Source organism: Echinops telfairi, unplaced genomic scaffold (genome assembly GCF_000313985.2).
Source record: "Echinops telfairi isolate 266 unplaced genomic scaffold, ASM31398v2 ScPeMD7_7475;HRSCAF=8513, whole genome shotgun sequence".
Taxonomy (NCBI): Eukaryota; Metazoa; Chordata; class Mammalia; order Afrosoricida; family Tenrecidae; genus Echinops; species Echinops telfairi.
Genome location: NW_022111379.1, coordinates 707,084 through 725,170, shown reverse-complemented (window position 1 = coordinate 725,170; position 18,087 = coordinate 707,084). Strand labels below are relative to the sequence as shown.

General features: G+C 37.9%; 1 protein-coding gene across 1 annotated transcript in view; it reads left to right on the top strand.

Moving 5' to 3' along the window:
- DPP8 (dipeptidyl peptidase 8) overlaps window positions 1-18,087 on the top strand; it is a 57,911-nt gene that overhangs the window by 16,958 nt on the left and 22,866 nt on the right. Inside the window, exons 5-13 of the mRNA XM_045285652.1 lie at window positions 2,557-2,730; window positions 3,695-3,863; window positions 8,028-8,138; window positions 9,988-10,116; window positions 10,609-10,670; window positions 12,281-12,381; window positions 13,010-13,187; window positions 14,060-14,219; window positions 17,744-17,823. Of these exons, the coding sequence (XP_045141587.1) occupies window positions 2,557-2,730; window positions 3,695-3,863; window positions 8,028-8,138; window positions 9,988-10,116; window positions 10,609-10,670; window positions 12,281-12,381; window positions 13,010-13,187; window positions 14,060-14,219; window positions 17,744-17,823 (1,164 nt within the window). The remainder of the gene's footprint in view (window positions 1-2,556; window positions 2,731-3,694; window positions 3,864-8,027; window positions 8,139-9,987; window positions 10,117-10,608; window positions 10,671-12,280; window positions 12,382-13,009; window positions 13,188-14,059; window positions 14,220-17,743; window positions 17,824-18,087) is intronic.

Sequence of the window (18,087 nt, the reverse complement as noted above, 5' to 3'; positions counted from 1 at the left end):
GGGAAGGTGAGCATCATAGAATGCCAATTTAATAGAAGAAAGTATTCTTGCATTGAGGGAGTAGTTGATTGGAGGCCCAATGTCCTTCTGCTACCTTAATACTAAACCTATAAATATAGGCACATACATCTATTTCCCCATCCTCATATAAATATATTTGCATATGTACATGTCTTTATCTAGACTGGTTTGAGGATTTTATTTATTTATTTTGGTGTGAATATTTGAAATGTTAGGTGTCAAATTGAACTTAAATAAATTCAGATAAAATGTAATATCTGACTGACACCTCTTATTTAAATTATGAACTCTAGGATTTTTATTTAACTATTTATCTTACAAATGAGTCTTCTTCCTCCGACGATAAAGAACCTATTTCAACAACTACATAATTACTCTCTTCTCACCTTCTGAGTCAGCATCTTCAATTACTTATATGTAAACAAGTCAGCGTTATCCCACAACTCTGTTTAAGTTGCTCTGTTCAATTTTTAAAGTTTTTTTTCCGTTTTGTTTTGGATAATTTCTTTTGCTGTGTCTTTAAATTCACTGATCCTTTCTGCTATGTCTAATCCACCATTAATTTCATCTTGTATATCTTTCATCTCAGACTTTGTAGCTGTAGTCTTTATTTTTTATTTGGGTGTTATTAACATAACGTATTTCTTTTTTTTTTTTTTTAACATAACGTATTTCAAGTCACAACTTTTTGAGCCAATGAAATACAGCTGTCATAATTTTTAGTGTTTTTATCTATTAATTTTATCAAAGTAGTTCTGGGTTGCTTGATATTTTTTCCTCCCTTTTTTATTATTGATTATATTTTCCTATTCCTTTGCCTGTGTGGTCTTTTTTCTTAGATTTTTTTTCCCCCCTTAGATTCTATAGTGTGTTATGTGCTAAGGTGCAAACCACAAGTTCAGCAGTTTGAAACCACCAGCTGCTTCTTGGAGAAAAGATGAGGCTTTCTACTTCTGTAAAGCATTATGGTCCCAGAAACCCACAGGGTAGTTCTGGTCACTGTAGGGTCACTTTGAGTCAGAGTGGACTCAATGGAAGTGAGTTTGAGTTTATTTAATCTTGTTCAATTTGTTACATTTATTCCTGTGAATATTCTTAAGGTTTGTTCTGGGATATAACTGTTATTTGAAAGTAATTTGATCCTTTGGGGTCCTGTTTTTAGGGTTTGTTAAGCTGGCTCAGAGTCATGTTTATCCTATCAAGGCAAAACTCAAATCAAACTCACTGTTTTCGAGTAGATTCCAACTCATCGGACAGAGAACTGCCCCAAAACTATTCCTGTGATCTTTCAAGGCTATAAATTGTTATGGCAGCAGACAGCCTCATCTTTCTCCTGGGGAGCAGCTGCTGGGTCCAAACTGCTGCCCTTGCAGTTAGCATCCTAACATAACACCCACCAGGGCACCCTACCAAGGCCAAGAGGCTTGTAAATACTCTACCTGTTGCCCATCGAATAAAGAGATTTCCAGTGTGGCTGGTGAGAACTGGTTTTATTATTATCCAGTCCTGTGTGAAAACAGAGTTCTCTTTCCCCCAGATCTCATATCCATGCGCTTGAGAGGGACCCCTGTCTGGAGTTCTCTCTGAGTTAGCTCTCTTTCCATCATGACTTTATTCTGCAAACCTTAGCTCTCTGGTCTTCCTGCAGAGTCAGCTGCAGCTACAGCTCATGAATTCGGGAAGTCTTCCAGTTCTTACTAGTGCATCTTGGCTGGAAGCAAATGTTGGTTTCATTTTCAATGTTTATATATCTGAAATATTTGGAGTGTGTGGAAAGTAGATCCAGTTTTATCTTTTCGTATTTGGCTTCTTGTTAATTGTAGCATCACTGATTTTTAAAGTCCCCTCATTTTCCTACCTTTCCGTTTTTGGGGGGCTTGAACTGCGCATTTGTATATTTAATTTTCTGTCTTGGATCTGGTGTTTTGTTCTTTTGTTCTTGGTTTATTTAAGTATATTATTTCATTACAAAGATTAAATATTTTAATCTTTTAATATCTGGTAATTCTAGCCCTGTTCTTGGCAGTTGATCTTTCAGGGTTCTTTTTCTCATCTTACTTGTTTATTCTTTCAAATAATACTTTTTTTTTTTTCAAATAATAAATTTTTAACCACCAAGTTATAAATTTAGAGTTGCCTTTTGAAGGTTTATTTCTTAGCTATGAATTTTCTTATGTCTGGATTGTGAAGGATTGAGACTGTTAAGTACAGATCAAGCTGTGACTTTTAGGGAGAAAGGGAGTACTCAAAATAACCACATACTCAACATTACTCTTGACTTCAGTGGAAAGTCAGCAGAGGTAGTTAAACAGAAAGGTCAGAACTAATAAAAGTATGTGAGGTTCTTGCTAGTGGAACCTACACACATACAAATGTGCATGCATGTAATTCAATATTAGCTATAACACAAAAATACATATTTATGTGTAAGCATTTATAAAACTCGGTGTATTTTATCAGTGTTCCATGGCAGTCTCATATTTTAACCTCCTAAACTTCAGAACTTGGAATACGTGACCACTCTTTTTGTACTAGGCAACACTGGACTATGGAATGTATTCTCGGGAAGAAGAGCTCTTAAGAGAAAGAAAACGCATCGGAACAGTTGGGATCGCGTCTTATGATTATCACCAAGAAAGTGGGACATTTCTGTTTCAAGCCGGCAGTGGGATTTACCATGTGAAAGATGGAGGGCCACAAGGGTTTACAGTAAGTTGGTGTGGGTGGTGGTTCGTTACCACCGAGTCGGTTCTCACTCAGGGTGCTCCCATGTGTGCAGAGAACTCTTCCAGGGGGGTTGAAAATAGATGGGCAGTTCTCTCTTCCAAGATAACCTTTGGTGGTTTCAAATCACCAGCCTTGTGGCTGGTAGATGCCTGAACCCTGTGTACTGCCCATGGACTCTTCTTCAATTTGAAGATCCTGCTTGTGAGGTCTTTTTTGGGATACTAAAGGGTTTTTTTTTTGCACCCAAATCAGTATGGTAATTAACAAGCAAATACAAAAAATTGTTTTCCCAACAACTAAAGAAATTTAATAGGAATATTTCCAATGTTTTAAATTGTTAGCCTTTCTAATAGTATTAACATACAACATTTAAAATGCTAACCACACTTACTATAAGAAAACTATAAAATACATTAATTCACATTTGTTTTGTGTAAATGCTGAGGGTTTTATTAAGCAATTATTACCACAAGGCAGTTCATGTTTTGTTACCTTCAAAGTTTAATGTGCCTTAATAAATTATGGTGGATTTTAAATATTTGATTGATTCCATGCAGTTCTTTATGTGCTACTATTAGAACTTTTTAAAATACAGTGGTGATGATTCTGGCTTTATTTTATTTTTATGGGTAAACTACATTGTAAATCTGTAAAATTGTAAATATGTAATAAATAATTAAATATCAAGTAGATAATAATTACCCCTTTGAACAAATTCAGGCAATAAAATGGTTCAGTCTTCCTTTCCTCATCTGTTAACTTTAGCATTCTAATTCATAATGAAAAATAAAAGTCCTTATAAGTTAAGGCATTTGAAAGCATATGTTTTTCTGGGGAATGGTTGTCGTAGTTGGCATTTACCTTGAAATGGTCCTTTGGAAAGGATGCTCACAAACGTGTGTACATTACCTTACTACTTGCCTTAAAATGATTTTTACTTCTCTAGCAACAACCCTTACGACCCAATTTAGTGGAGACTAGTTGTCCTAACATACGGATGGACCCAAAATTATGCCCTGCTGATCCCGACTGGATTGCTTTTATCCATAGCAATGATATTTGGATATCCAACATTGTAACCAGAGAGGAGAGAAGGCTCACCTATGTGCACAACGGTAATTCACGGTTCTTTAAATACATGTTCCTGAAGAAAATTATTTTTGAAATTTATTTTGCTTTTATCTGCACTTTACCATGGAAACAAGCTAGTGGTATTTATGTTTTAAATTCTTAGCTGGATTTGGCTCTGTGGTTAATTCCAAAATTAAAGAGCTTTGGAAACTAAGTTTTCCATTAGTTTCGTATAAAATCTTAGTGGTGGCAAAATGTGACCTGACTTGCCCTGACGATATTTATAAACTTCATCCTACTTAGGGTGCCTGTTCATAAGTTCACTGTCAGAGTATCCGTGTATTTGATTACAGGGTGTTTGAGTCTTCTGCTGGAGATGTTACCTAACACATGGTGGATGTATAATATATGTAAAGCCCTCAAAATTCTGAATTCCAGACATTGTAGACTAAAAAATTAGGAGTAAGGGATTTTGGGTTTGAACTGCACATTCATTTCATACAACATAGGAAATATGAGGGAGCTTTAAAGAGTTCATGGAAAGGATCCATTATTTTTTCATGAACTTTTGGAGCAAAAATAGTAATTAGAGAGTATAAAAATTATTAGCACACACCCACTTGACTAGCTAAAAACAGCAACTGGTAGAACTTCACGCATTGCTATTAGGAGTATACAATAAACCACTTTGGAAAACTGCAGATTTTTATCAGGTTAGACATAGCCTTTCCCATACTACCAAGTCTTTCCACTCCTGGGTATTTTATTCAACAAAAATAAGAATACATATCCACAAAATCCTTGTATGTGAACGCTCATGATGGCATCTGTACTGATAATAAATAGCCCAATTCTGGAAGCAGCTCAGATACATCAGAATAATACTCACTCTTTTCACTTGTGGACCTGTTGGAGTCCAGGTTGTTAGGTGAAATTGGTGTTGTAAGAAAGTGGAATATGACCACATCAGAGCACAAAATGGAGCACAAAATTACATAATTGATAAATCACATCATTATATAGCTTCCAAATTATGTCACTTATAAGTGCCAAACCATTGAGAATTGTGGCCCAGCTAAAATGACACATAACCATTACCATCACAGCTAGAGTTAACTCTCACCACATAACTTTAAAAAAAAAATCATTTTATTGGGGTCTCTTAGGGTCCTTATAACAATCCATACATCAGTTGTATCAAGCACATCTGTACATATGTTGCCATCATCTCCAAAACATTTCCTTTCTACTGAGCCCTTGGTATCAGCTCCTCTTTTTTCCCCTCCCTCACCCTTGTAAACCCTTGATAATTTATAAATTCTTTTAATTTTCATATTTTACACCATCCACTGTCTCCCTTCACCCATATTTCTGTTGTTCTTTCCCCTGGAGGGTGGGGTTTTACGCTGATCATTTAGATTGGTTTCCCCCACCCCCCACCCTCACCTTCCCCTTCCCCTCATGGTATCACTACTCTCATTATTGATGCTGAGAGGTTTATCTGCCCTGGATTCTGTGTGTTGAGAGCTCTTATCTCTCTACCAGTGTACATGCTCTGGTCTAGCCAGATTTGTAAGATAGAACTGCGATCATGATTGTGGTCAGGAAGAAGCATTAAAGAACTAGAGGAATGTTGTATGTTTACCTGGTGCTATACTGCACCCTGGCTGGCTTATCTCTTCCTTATGACCCTTCTGTAAGTGGATGTCTAATTGTCTGCACATGGGCTTTGGATCTCCATTCCTGCCCCTCTGGTTCGCATCAAAATTGTGGTTTGTTTTGGGTCTTCTGATGCCTGCTACCAGATTCCATTGATTTCATGATCATATGGTGTGCTTCTTCATGTGAGCTTTGTTGCTTCCCTGCTAGATGGTCACTTGTTTAACTTCAAGCCTTTAAGACCCAGGTGCTATATCTTGTAATAGCCAGGCACCATCAGCTTTCTTCATCAGCTTATGCACCCATTTTGCCTTCAGCAATCATGTTGGGAAGGTGAGCATCACAGAATACCAGGCTATTAGAACAGTGTGTTCTTGCGTTGAGGGAGGACTTGAGTAGAGGCCCAATCTCCACCTGCTACCTTAATACTTAACCTATAAATATATATATACATAGACCGATATCCCTATTGTTATATATTAATTTATTTACATATGTACATGCCTAAGTTTATACCTCTACAAATGTCTTTTGCCTCCTAGTTCTTTCCTCTATATCCTTTTACTTTCCTCCTGTTCTATCATGCTCCTTCTTCGTTTGACTCTCTACTTCCTCTTGGCTACATTGCATTTAATTGAACCCCCAACCAGACATTTTATGACCTCTTGGCCATTGATTTTAGATCTCTTGTTGTTCCCTGGGTTTGACAACTCCCTTCTTTTCCCCCACCTCCCGTTTCCTCGGAATCATTGGTCCCGTTGTTTTCTCCTTGGAATTGTTTATCCTACGTATTTTATATAGGTAGACATGAAGAAAAAGGAAAAAAGTAGCCTATGAATAGTTCCAGGTCTGTCTGCTGTCCTTTATGAATGTTTTTCTACCGGGTCTGATGCAGTGCCAAGCCCTGCCCCCTACCCGAATCCGAAGTCTATTTTCAGAATTCCTCCAGGCCTTTTTTACTTTGCTCTCCTTGCTGCTCTGTTATACCCCCTTTGTGTTACACCCTGGTATGTGGGGGTGGGGTGGGGTGGGTAGGGGGGTCAGACTGTGCACAGTTTCTGCAATGTGTCTCCAGTGCTGCACCCTGTATTGCTGTGGGTCAGTAAGGGCATATCGTATCTTGCGGTGAGGCCGACCCTATGGTCCTCTCTGCTTTGGCTGCTCCGAGCAAGAATGTAGTCCTGGAAGCTTGGTAGGCCAGGGTGCTGTTCTCTCTCTCTCTCTCTCTCTCATTCTTCTGGGGAGGGAGGTTGATGTACCTGGGATAGGGGCTGACCCGGCCTTGCAGACCTCATTAGTTCACTGCTTCGTGCCTGTATGTTACCCTTAAGACTTGGTGCACCAGGTTGAGGTTTGGTCCCTCGCTCCCTTTCCTGTGGAGACAAAAGCAGTGCTCACTCTGCCTGTTCACCACATATCTTACTTCTAGATATCCATCATTAATTCACAAAATATAAGGGTGGTGGATTTTTTACTATTGTTTTCATTGTAGATGTCTGAAAACAAGATTGTAGATAAGTAAGAAGGTGGTGCATGCCTACTGATGCCTGTAACACTAATAAATCTCAAAAATAACCCAGTTATCGCTGAATAACCTAACTTGTGAAACTTTTACCAAAAGGAATGTTCAAAGTTATTGAAAGTGTTCTGTCTTGATATTGATGTGATTACAAAATTATATATGCATTTGGCAAATTAAGAATTGTAAATTACACAGCATTTGAGAAAGCAAAAGACTTTGGTTGTAATTCTACTTGGAGAGAAGCACACATAGTGCTTTGATTTATAGCTCAGCACTTAAAAAATGGATGCATAATATGTTTATAAATACAAAAACATAGCATGTAGTTTTTTTCATTCAAGTATTGTAAGCATTCCCCTGTGTCACAAAATCTTTATTTTTTTTTTAAAAGTTTCCCTTTCAGATTATTTGCTGAAAATTTAGGGCAAAAAACCCCCAAAACTAAAAGCTACAAGCTGAACTGTTGTGGCAGAATAGGCCTAAGGATTTACTTCTCTGTATAAAAGAATTTTGAGACACTTGACCCTTTACTTAATTATTTTTTCCATGATTCTAGTTAAACAACAAAATAACTAATGATAATGGAATATGTACTGTGACTCAGACTTCATTTTTGTATTATGTGAATTAATTGATTTCGTCTTCCCAGTAACCTTACTAGGTTGGCTGTTATCCCCATTTTCAAATAGAACGCTGCAGTGGAGTGAGATTGGGTGATTTGCTGACAGTGAGAGAGTTAGTAAATGGTGGCGTTCTGATTTGAATTCAGTCCTCATGTCCCTACAGTCCACACTGTGGTACAGTTACGTCTCAAATAAGAAAAGTTTGCCAAACTTCTTTTTATCAGAATAAGACTTTGACATAAATAGACAAACAATCCAAGCAACTAGATTCCGTTTAAATATCACTTTTGTTTTCCACAAGAAATTTTATAAAGACTTACATTTAAAAAAATAAACTCATTGCTGCTTTGAATCTCTGACAAGATCGCTTCTCTGGTGGTCATCGTCCTTCCTTGTCTGTCTAGAGCTGGCCAACCTCGAAGATGATCCGAGATCAGCGGGAGTTGCCACCTTTGTCCTTCAGGAGGAGTTTGATAGGTACTCTGGTTACTGGTGGTGTCCAGAAGCTGAATCAGGTAAGGGGTTTCAAAGTAATATAGATCATTTAAAATATCATGAGATTAACTACCAATTGATTAAGTGCATAGATTCTGTGTTTTGGATAATAGATTCTAAAATTATTGGAGAGTGTATCCTAACACGAGTTACCTGGAGTGTGCAACTTAGATCCCACCAGAATCTGGTGAACACATTCATACTGTGTTCCAGGGCCTTAGAGTCCTCGTCTTCCTTTGCCAGTTTTTCATGTAGAAGTTGGTCTTGATAATGTTGGGTCACCATCGGTGACAAAATTAAAAATATCATACTTGAATAAGTTGATATAAAAGCATATGATTGAGCATGAAAGTCCACATGGACAGATGGCCAAGTCACTGCATGAATGGACACGAGAAAATGGAACAATTCCTCCTCGGTGAATTACAGGCACTTCACTGCTTACAGAGCTTGAGAGTCAGCTCTCTTAAGCTCTTGCTTTCAAACTTTTTGCCCATGACCCAGTAGAATTTGTTTAACATTATGACCATACATATATAATACAGATTTCTTTTTTTATTCAGTTTTATTTGCTTATTTTTAATCATTTTATTAGGGGCTCATACAGCTCTTATCACAATCCATACATACATCAATTGTGTCAAGCACATTTGTACATTCATTGCCCTCATCGTTTTAAAAACATTTTCTCTCCATTTAAGCCCCTGGCATTAGGTCCTTTTTTTTCCCCTCCCTCCCCACTCCCCGCTCCTTCATGAGCCCTTGATGATTTATAAATTATTATTTTGTCATATCTTACCCTGTCCGACGTCTCCCTTCACCCACTTTTCTGTTGTCGGTCCCCCAGGGAGGAGGTCACATGTAGATCCTCTTAATTGGTTCCCCCTTTCCAACCCACCCTCCCAGTATTGCCACTCATACCACTGGTCCTGAAGGGATCATCCTCCCTGGATTCCATGTGTTTCCAGTTCCTATCTGTATCAGTGTACATCTGCTGGCTTAGCCATATTTGTAAGGTAGAATTGGGATCATGATAAGGGGTGGGGGGGAGCATTTAGGAACTAGAGGAAAGTTGTATGTTTCATTGTTGCTACATCGCACCCTGACTGGCTCGTCTCCTCCCCGAGACCCTTCTGTAAGGGGATGTCCAGTGGCCTACAAATGGGCTTTGGGTCTCCAGTCCACACTCCCCACCCCACCCCCTTCACAGTGATAGGATTTTTGGTTCTGATCCCTTTGATACCTCGTGATCATACAGGCTGGTATGCTTCTTCCATGTGGGCTTTGTTGCTTCTCAGCTAGATGGCCGCTTGTTTACCTTCAAGCCTTTAAGACCCCAGATGTTATATTTTTTGATAGCCAGGCACCATCAGCTTTCTTCACCACATTTGCTTATCTACCCTATAATATATATTTCACTGACTTTAATTTTTATGCTGATTAAGACTTCTTAATAGATTTCATAGCAAACAGATGGATTATAACTAGCTATATGAATACTTCATATCCTTCAAATATATATATATTTAAGACATGGCTTGAACTTGGACATTGTAAGATATAAATTTTTGCTATAGTTGTATTTGTTAGAACAAGACTTAAGCAGAAATAGAGAGAGAAACCATTTAAACAACTGGTTTAAATATTTATGTATACATATTCTGTCTTCAGTTTAACTAGTAAAAGTCACTTGGCAGTAAATAACTCATGGTACTGGAAAGGCTAGTTATGTTGTCATATAAAAAGGTACAAATTTTATACATAAATTACTATTTCGACATAGGAAATCTAATACTAAAGAAAATGGTCAGTTAGGATTACTTTTTGGAGTAATTCTTCTAAATCTTCAATATCTAATTTCCTTTGAAGCTCCTAGTGGTGGCAAAATTCTTAGAATCCTGTATGAAGAAAATGATGAATCTGAGGTGGAAATTATTCATGTTACATCCCCTATGTTGGAAACAAGGAGAGCAGATTCATTCCGTTATCCTAAAACAGGTACCGTAGTCATTGGCATTCACATTCACTCATTTCCTCTTTCCAAACAAGATTTTCTCTGCAGTCATCCAAAAGTATAGACAATATTGCTCATTTATAGTCTCGATGAAAAGTGGCTTCTGTCTCCATAATACCTTGGGGTAACCACTAACTGCTCATTTGTTTCACGTAACTGTCCTTGTGTGCTTGACTTCACTCAGCATGACGTCTTCGAGGCGCACATGAGGACTTTCCTCTTGTGGTCAGTGGTGCCGCAGTGAGCAGTAGTCTACATAGGTCTTCCTTTTTTGAGTTGGAATTAACTAGCTAGCAATGGCTTTGGCTTGGGTTTATACATTAAAGTATAAATTGGAGATACTGATCTGAGAACATTGCTCAGTAAAGGCCTAACATACAATATTTATGACCTAAGGGTATAAAGGAGTAATGTGGCAAAATTAATTTCCGTGATTTTGTAGCTAGGTTACTATTGATTTATGTCTCTTTCTAAAGGCACACCGAATCCGAAAGTCACTTTTAAGATGTCGGAAATAATGGTTGATGCTGCAGGAAGGGTAAGTATAGAATGGTGAGCTGGTGCGTATGTCATTTGACCAATCTTATTAGAGCCTTAGATACACATTTTTTTTTAAAGGTGTCATGGTCATTTATTATACACCATATATTATTTTACACCAATAAGGGGCATTGCAGTAAAAATTAGCCTTGCTTTCACTACAGAAGTCACAAACTAGTCATCGATGTCCTTACACTTTTTTTTTTAAGTCATTGATTTTGCTGAGACATCTGTGGCTCATGATTTTAGAATGACCTAATTTTCTACTTTCAAAACTTCCTCTTGGTCCCCATGACAAGAATGTGGTGTGCATATATGCCACTCCATACCAGTGACTCTTCTTTGCCTTTGTTAATTCTCCAGATCACTTTTTTAAAAAGCACATATATATAAACACAAGGGTTAAGTCAGAAGTGTATACACTGCTGAAGACAGTGTTTGCATCTCTAACCTTTTGCAAAAGAATTCTGTATTTTTCTATTTATACTGCATCAAATCCTTGAGGGACTTAAAATCGTGCTCTTTAAAGTGTTTGTTGATTAGGGGGAACAAAAGTAAGTCTGAAGGAGCAAGATCAGGGCTGTAGGGTGCATGGGGTAAGGCTTTCCAGTGAAATTCTCTTAGGACTTAGGACATACCTTGTTATGAAGAATGAGCAGGTGCATTGCCATAGTAGAAAAATGTCATTGGCACAATTTTCTTGGCCTTTTTTCTCACCAATGCAGTTGTCACTTTTCTTAAAATGTCTTCATAATGAGCCCCTGTGATCATCTTGTATCCTTTGAGAAAATTTATCAAGGTTACCCACTTGAAATCTCCAAAAACGGTAGCCATAACCCCACTGGGCTAACTTTTTGCCTTAACATTTAACATGATCAGCAGAAGGCATGATTCTGATTGGCATGTATTTGAAGGCACCCGAGGAGACTAAGACAAGTGAGAACTTGTCTCTAGCCATCCACTGATCGAAGAGACATGTTTCAAAGAGACATGTTTAAATATGTTTTTTTTAATGTGTTTTGTTAACGTATAAACTGGAATACTATTAGTAGTACTTTTTGACTTACCCTTTTTGTATTTTGTGGTTATTGACTGGTGCATTACCTTCTGTTTTAGATAGGTGTGAGGTGCATTGAATATCCTGTATTTTTCATCTTGTTCTTTTCCATTTGGAAGTTAGATGTTTATAAGCATGAATACAAAGTCTAGCCCTCTTCTCTGCTAGACTTTCAAAGAAAAAAGTTTACTCATCAAGAGCCATTTCATTAATACATTACATGAACATATTTTAGGCTAAGATATAAGGAAATTAGACACTGGCATTTTTTTTAGATACTAGACGTTAAAGTAATGGAAACTTGATTTTCCCAGTTATTAGCAAAGATTCTGTTGTTTATAAGCTCATGAAAGATGTTGACTATTTACACCATTTTTTAGGCATAAGGGCAACTGTATAGATAACTCATTTTAACTGCTAATTTTGCTGTATCATATATGCCTTTTTAAATATCTAGGTCTAAAAATGTGTCTATTACAGATAACAGTTTAAGTCTTGCTACTCATGCTAACTAGATTCCTTTTCTTTTTCCTTTTTGTTTTTTTAAATAGATTGTAGAGGTCATAGATAAGGAACTCATTCAACCATTTGAGATTCTATTTGAAGGAGTGGAATATATCGCCAGAGCGGGATGGACGCCAGAGGGACAATAGTGCGTATGTTAAAGCGTCAGCTCCTTACCGCTGGTCCGAGACGCAGGCATCTGCGCTCTTAGGGATGCCTTACACTTGGAGCTGCTTCACATGCGCAGCATGTTCCTTCTGCACGGGGGTTTTCCTGAACGAAGTAAATTTGTGGATTTGTAATCCTATGAGCATTAGATCTTAATTATTATTACTTTTTTGCTTAGCCATCACAGTTTTGTTGTTATTTATGGTTATATTTTATTACTTTAATTTTTATAGTGAAGCATGTGTGCTTCCTTGTATAGTGTTAGTGGAAGTATACAGGCTGAGGGTGCGCAGTTCTTGACTAATGGAGACAGCACGTTCATGAGACTGGCACCTAGGGCCTAGCACTGAGTGAGTACCAAGGAAGAAAGCCATGCCAAAGGCCACCTGTGGTTTTAGACACTTGAAAACTGTACTTTAAAAAAAGACTTCTCAAAAGGAAGTGCATTTTCATTAACTCTCTGAAAGGGATCATTTAGCATATACTAAAGCAGTTCCTTCTTGGTGATGAAAGAAAGGATTAGTGTCAGAGGAGAGAGTTGAAGAGTATTGTTTGCTTTCTGAGATTTTGCTTTATTTCTGGTACTTCTCTTTTATTTGTGTAAATAGTGCTTGGTCCATCCTACTAGATCGCTCCCAAACTCGCCTGCAGATAGTGCTGATCTCACCTGACCTCTTCATCCCAGTGGAAGATGATGCCCTGGAGCGTCAGAGACTCATGGAGTCGGTGGCTGACTCTGTGACGCCACTGATAATATATGAAGAGACCACAGACATCTGGATAAATGTACGTGCCCTTCCCATGTACTTTTCTCAGAATATTAAAGCAAATTTCGTTTGATAGCAAACGGTCAACATGATTTTTTTTTTTAATCAGAGGAACCATGAATAGTATTTCCTTAGTTAGAATATTTCAAGCCAGAATGTTGGTTTCAGAATGGACTGGTTTCTCAATAGAAAGTAGATTCTGCCTGCAGACTTGTCATTGAACCTGGAAATAACAAATATTGAATGTAGAACCTCGTCATCAGTGCTTCTGAGACAACTTCAAATCAAAGTGTCTAGAAGAGACTTTTGCTTTTAAGTTGGCCAATTGTGTACCAAAATATGCCAATTTAACAGAGAATGATGTTATACAAAGAGACTATTTCTCTAGGAAAAGATCAATTAAGAACATTTTTCCCCCTCATCATTTCTGTAATAGAATTATATTAGTAAGTAAACTATACTCCCTGTTTCAAAGGATTGCAGAGATGGTAAATAAGGAAATACTTCTGGTTGTATTTTTCTTTTTCTCCACTTGGAAACATTTATTTCTCAATGGTGAAATCTTTAGCTAAAATAAGATAATCTGAAAAGTTCAAGCAAAAATCTGAATTGTAACCGTACCGTGGTTACATGGTTGATATTTCTAAGTACGTTTATCAAGGCATTTTTCTTGCTTCACTTAGAGGATCCTTGGTGCATAATGGATGCTTGTTGGTCGTGGTTCCAGCTGCTCCATGGGATAAAGACTAGACTTTCTTCTCCCACAAAGAGGGGCAGCCTCGGACACTTACTGGAACAGTTCTACCCTGTCCTGTAGGGTCACCGATACCTAGCTGAATATTTAGTACTTAGTCGTTGAAATGTATACTAAATAATCTCTTCCTTTTACAGATTCATGACATCTTCTATGTTTTCCCACAAAGTCATGAAGATGAAATTGAGTTTATTTTTGCCTCTGAATGCAAAACAGGTTTCCGTCATTTGTATAAAATCACATCCATTTTGAAGGAGAGCAAATATAAACGATCCAGTGGAGGACTACCAGCCCCAAGTGAGAACTTCTTCATAACATTTGAAAGGAAACAATTATTGAGGGGGTCAGGGTCATGGAACGTCTCTTCTATATACTTTATAAGCCTGCGTTAAGCTTAGATACCTAAGTTAAACTAAAGTATAAATGCATTTGTACAAATTTAGGACAAAATTAAAACAACCAATAAATTATTAACAGTGAGTAATCTTTGAGTAGTGAGATTACTGTTTACTTCCTCTTTTGCCTTGACTGTAATTTTTAATTTGTTTAACGGTAACCCCTTTATTTCATTTTTTTTTTTTAATTTTAAATGTTATATACTTATTACAGATTTTTATATAGTACATGTTTTTCTGGGGGGTTTTTAATCATTTTATTGGGGACTCGTACAACTCTTATACAATCCATACATACATCCATTGTGTCAAGCACATTTGTACATTTGTTGCCCTCATCATTCTCAAAACATTTGCCTTCTACTTGAGCCCTTGCTATCAGCTCCCCATTTTTCCCCTTCCATCCTGCCCCCCCTCCCTCATGAACCCTTGATAATTTATAAAGTATTATTATTTTGTCATGTCTTACACTGTCTGACATCTCCCTTCACCCACTTTTCTATTGTCTGTCCCCCAGGGAGGAGGTTATATGTAGATCCTTGTAATTGGTTCCCCTTTTCTACCCCACCTTCCCTCCACCCTCCCATCACCACTGGTCCTGAAGGGTTCATCTGTCCTGGATTTCCTGTGTTTCCAGTTCCTATCTGTACCAGTGTACATCCTCTGGTCTAGCCATATTTGTAAGGTAGAATTGGGATCATGTTAGTTGGGGCGGTGGGGAGGGGGGGAGGAAGCATTTAGGAACTAGAGGAAAGTTGTATGTTTAATCCTTGGTACACTGCACCCTGACTGACTCATTTCCTCCCCACGACTCTTCTGTAAAGGGATGTCCAGTTGTATACCAATGGGCTTTGGGTTCCCACTCTGCATTGCCCCTCATTCTCAATGATAAAATTTTTTGTTCTTTGATGCCTGATAGCTGATCCTTTGACACCTTGTGATAACACAGGCTGGTGTGCTTCGTCCAAGTGGGCTTTGTTGCTTCTGAGCTAGATGGCCGCTTATTTACCTTCAAGCCTTTAAGACCCCAGAGACTATATCTTTTGATAGCCAGGCACCATCAGCTTTCTTCACCACATTTGCTTATGCACTCGCTTTGTAGTAGATGTTTTTTAAATGCTGCCAGTATCTGCTTTGAAATTAGTTTATAGTTGCAGCCCTTCATATTGATGTAATTTTTTTTAATCAATTTATTGGGGCTCATACAATTCATCACAATACATAGATCAATTGTGTAAAACACATCTATACATTTGTTGCTCTCATTATTCCCAAAATTCGCTTTCCTCTTGGGTTCCCGGAATTAGCTCATTTTCCTTTTTTCCCCTCTCCCTCTTCCTCCTCCCCTCTCCCCCATGCACTCTTGATGATTTATAAATTATTATTGTATCTTATATTACACTGCCCGGCGTCTCCCTTCACCCACCCCTCTGCTGCGTGTCCCCCAGAGAGGAGGTCCCCCCCTGTGATCAATTCCCCCTTACTACACCCCCCTTCCCTCCTGGTATCGCCACTGTCCATATTGATATAATTTTGTTGCCCAAGATAAAATTAAATATTTTGCCAACTGAATTTAATTTCTCTTTGAAAAAATGGTAGTTTTTCTACAAAATGGATGGATAATCCTGGGGGGTGGGGAGTGGTACTTTCGTTTGTTTCTTTGTTTGTCTCAATTATAGTTTTCTACCTTAATAATTGTTTTGGAATTTAAAGACTTTGTAGTAGGTTAAGGAACTCTTGTGATGCTGTCAGTAAGTGTTGGGTTATTAACCACAGGTCAGCAGTTCAAACTCACCAGCTGTTCTTTGGGAGAAAAATGAGGCTGTCTGCTCCCATGTAGATTTGCAAAGCTTCAAAAACTATGCAGGGTAGTTGTGGATCAGAATTGACTTGTTTGCAGTGGATTTGATTTTCTGTGATCATTCAATGGCCACAGAAAAATTCTTTCAGTATTCTTATTGGGGTATCTTCAGGAAAAGGTCCGATCAAAACTGACTTCCAAGATCCATTGGACCAGCTAAATTCAAGGCAAAGAGGGTAGCTCAAAAGATTATGGTGACTGTTTTTGAGGACTTCAAAGGGGTGAAGGTGATCTTGATAGACTTTTGAAAAGGCAAAGGACAATCACAAGGGCTTATTTTGAAGAAGCTCTTGAAAAACAAAATATTACATTGGTGAGAAAAGGAGCAGGAAAGTTGCACCAAGGGATTTTTCCACCACGACCACGCACCTGCTCGTTCTTCCCAGCGCAGCCCCACCCCTGCTTCTCCTGGTGAGGCGGCGGGGGCCACGCTCCTTCTTTACGGGCTGTCAGGAGAAGTCTGTGGAAAACCTCACTTTGTCCATCCTACAGCCCCTTCAGACTTCTTTGTTCCCAAAATTCAGTATTGAAAAGGAACACAGTTTGTGTCCCTCAAGGGTGCCAGAACTGCCCTTTTAACACGGTGTGAAATCAAGGATGCAGCATTCCTTGGGGGGAGGGTCAGAAACATAATAGACCTGGATGGAAGATAGTAAGATGCAACAGCTTCAAATTTAAAAAAATTTGTCTAGTGAAAGTTTTCATGATAATACAGCAATACTTTTTGACTTGCCCTCATATTATCTGACTGTAAAGTTTATTATTAAAAACTGTTAAAAAAAAAACTTAAATTTTTATATCTAAGAAGAAAAGCTAAACTGAATATGGACCCCTATACCATCTTACCCTCTCCACCTGTCTCCAGCTCCCTTAGCTGTAGATGGCAACAACTAGAAGAGAGTATTTTCAATTTCTAACCTCCTCGACCACTGATAGATCCCCCTCTACCCGGACAGATTCACAGACGGACAGATGGGGCATGTTGGTATTTACTATGGCATTAAAATAAATAAATAAATAAAACTTCCCTGGTGTACTTTTGCAGTATGGAGAATTATATTTTTAATTTTTCTTTGACTTTTAAAGTAGCTTGTTTTATTGCACTTCTAAAATAAAAGCCTTGTCAACACATTTAACTTTGTTTGGCTTGCCAGAGATTTAGGAGTGCAGGTGGATTTGTTTTTGGCTTTGCTGTAGCAATCTGTTTTGCTGATTTCCTTTTATTTGCATGGATTATTCCATTCATTTATTTCAAAGTATTGTGAAGACATTTAAGTTGAATTTGTTTTTAACTGTAAACTTTATTTTTTAATTGAGGTTAATTTCACATGGCAAAATTAACCATTTCTAAGTGAACAATTCTGTAACATCTAAAACAACTGTTTGGTTCCCAAACATTTTTATACCCCTGAAGCATAACTTGGACTGTTTAATAACAGTTGAGTTTTTTGGTTTGGGTGAGTGGGTGGCTGAGTGGGGGAATGGCTCTAGACTACTACTTGTCATTGTTTCATTTGCTTGTGGTCTGGAATAAAGGATTGAATTGGAACTGTCTTTACCTTTAGGTGATTTCAAGTGTCCTGTCAAAGAGGAACTAGCAATTACCAGTGGTGAATGGGAAGTTCTTGGCCGGCATGGATCTAATGTATGTCATTTTGCTCTGCTGATAGATTTGGTCACTAGCTTCTGGGAGTGTGCACTATATAACTTAATATACATAAGATGCTCTTAAAACATTATCAGGGGCTAAAAGAACTCACATTCTTCCACAGAAAGAGTCTTACTTAGTTTAAGTTCTAATTCACACCTGTTATAATGCCCTGGTATTGGAAATTCTGGTTGCTAATAATCATTATTTTCCAATATATTTTTGCTCCTTAATAAGGAAAGGACTGGTCCACTTTTTTTT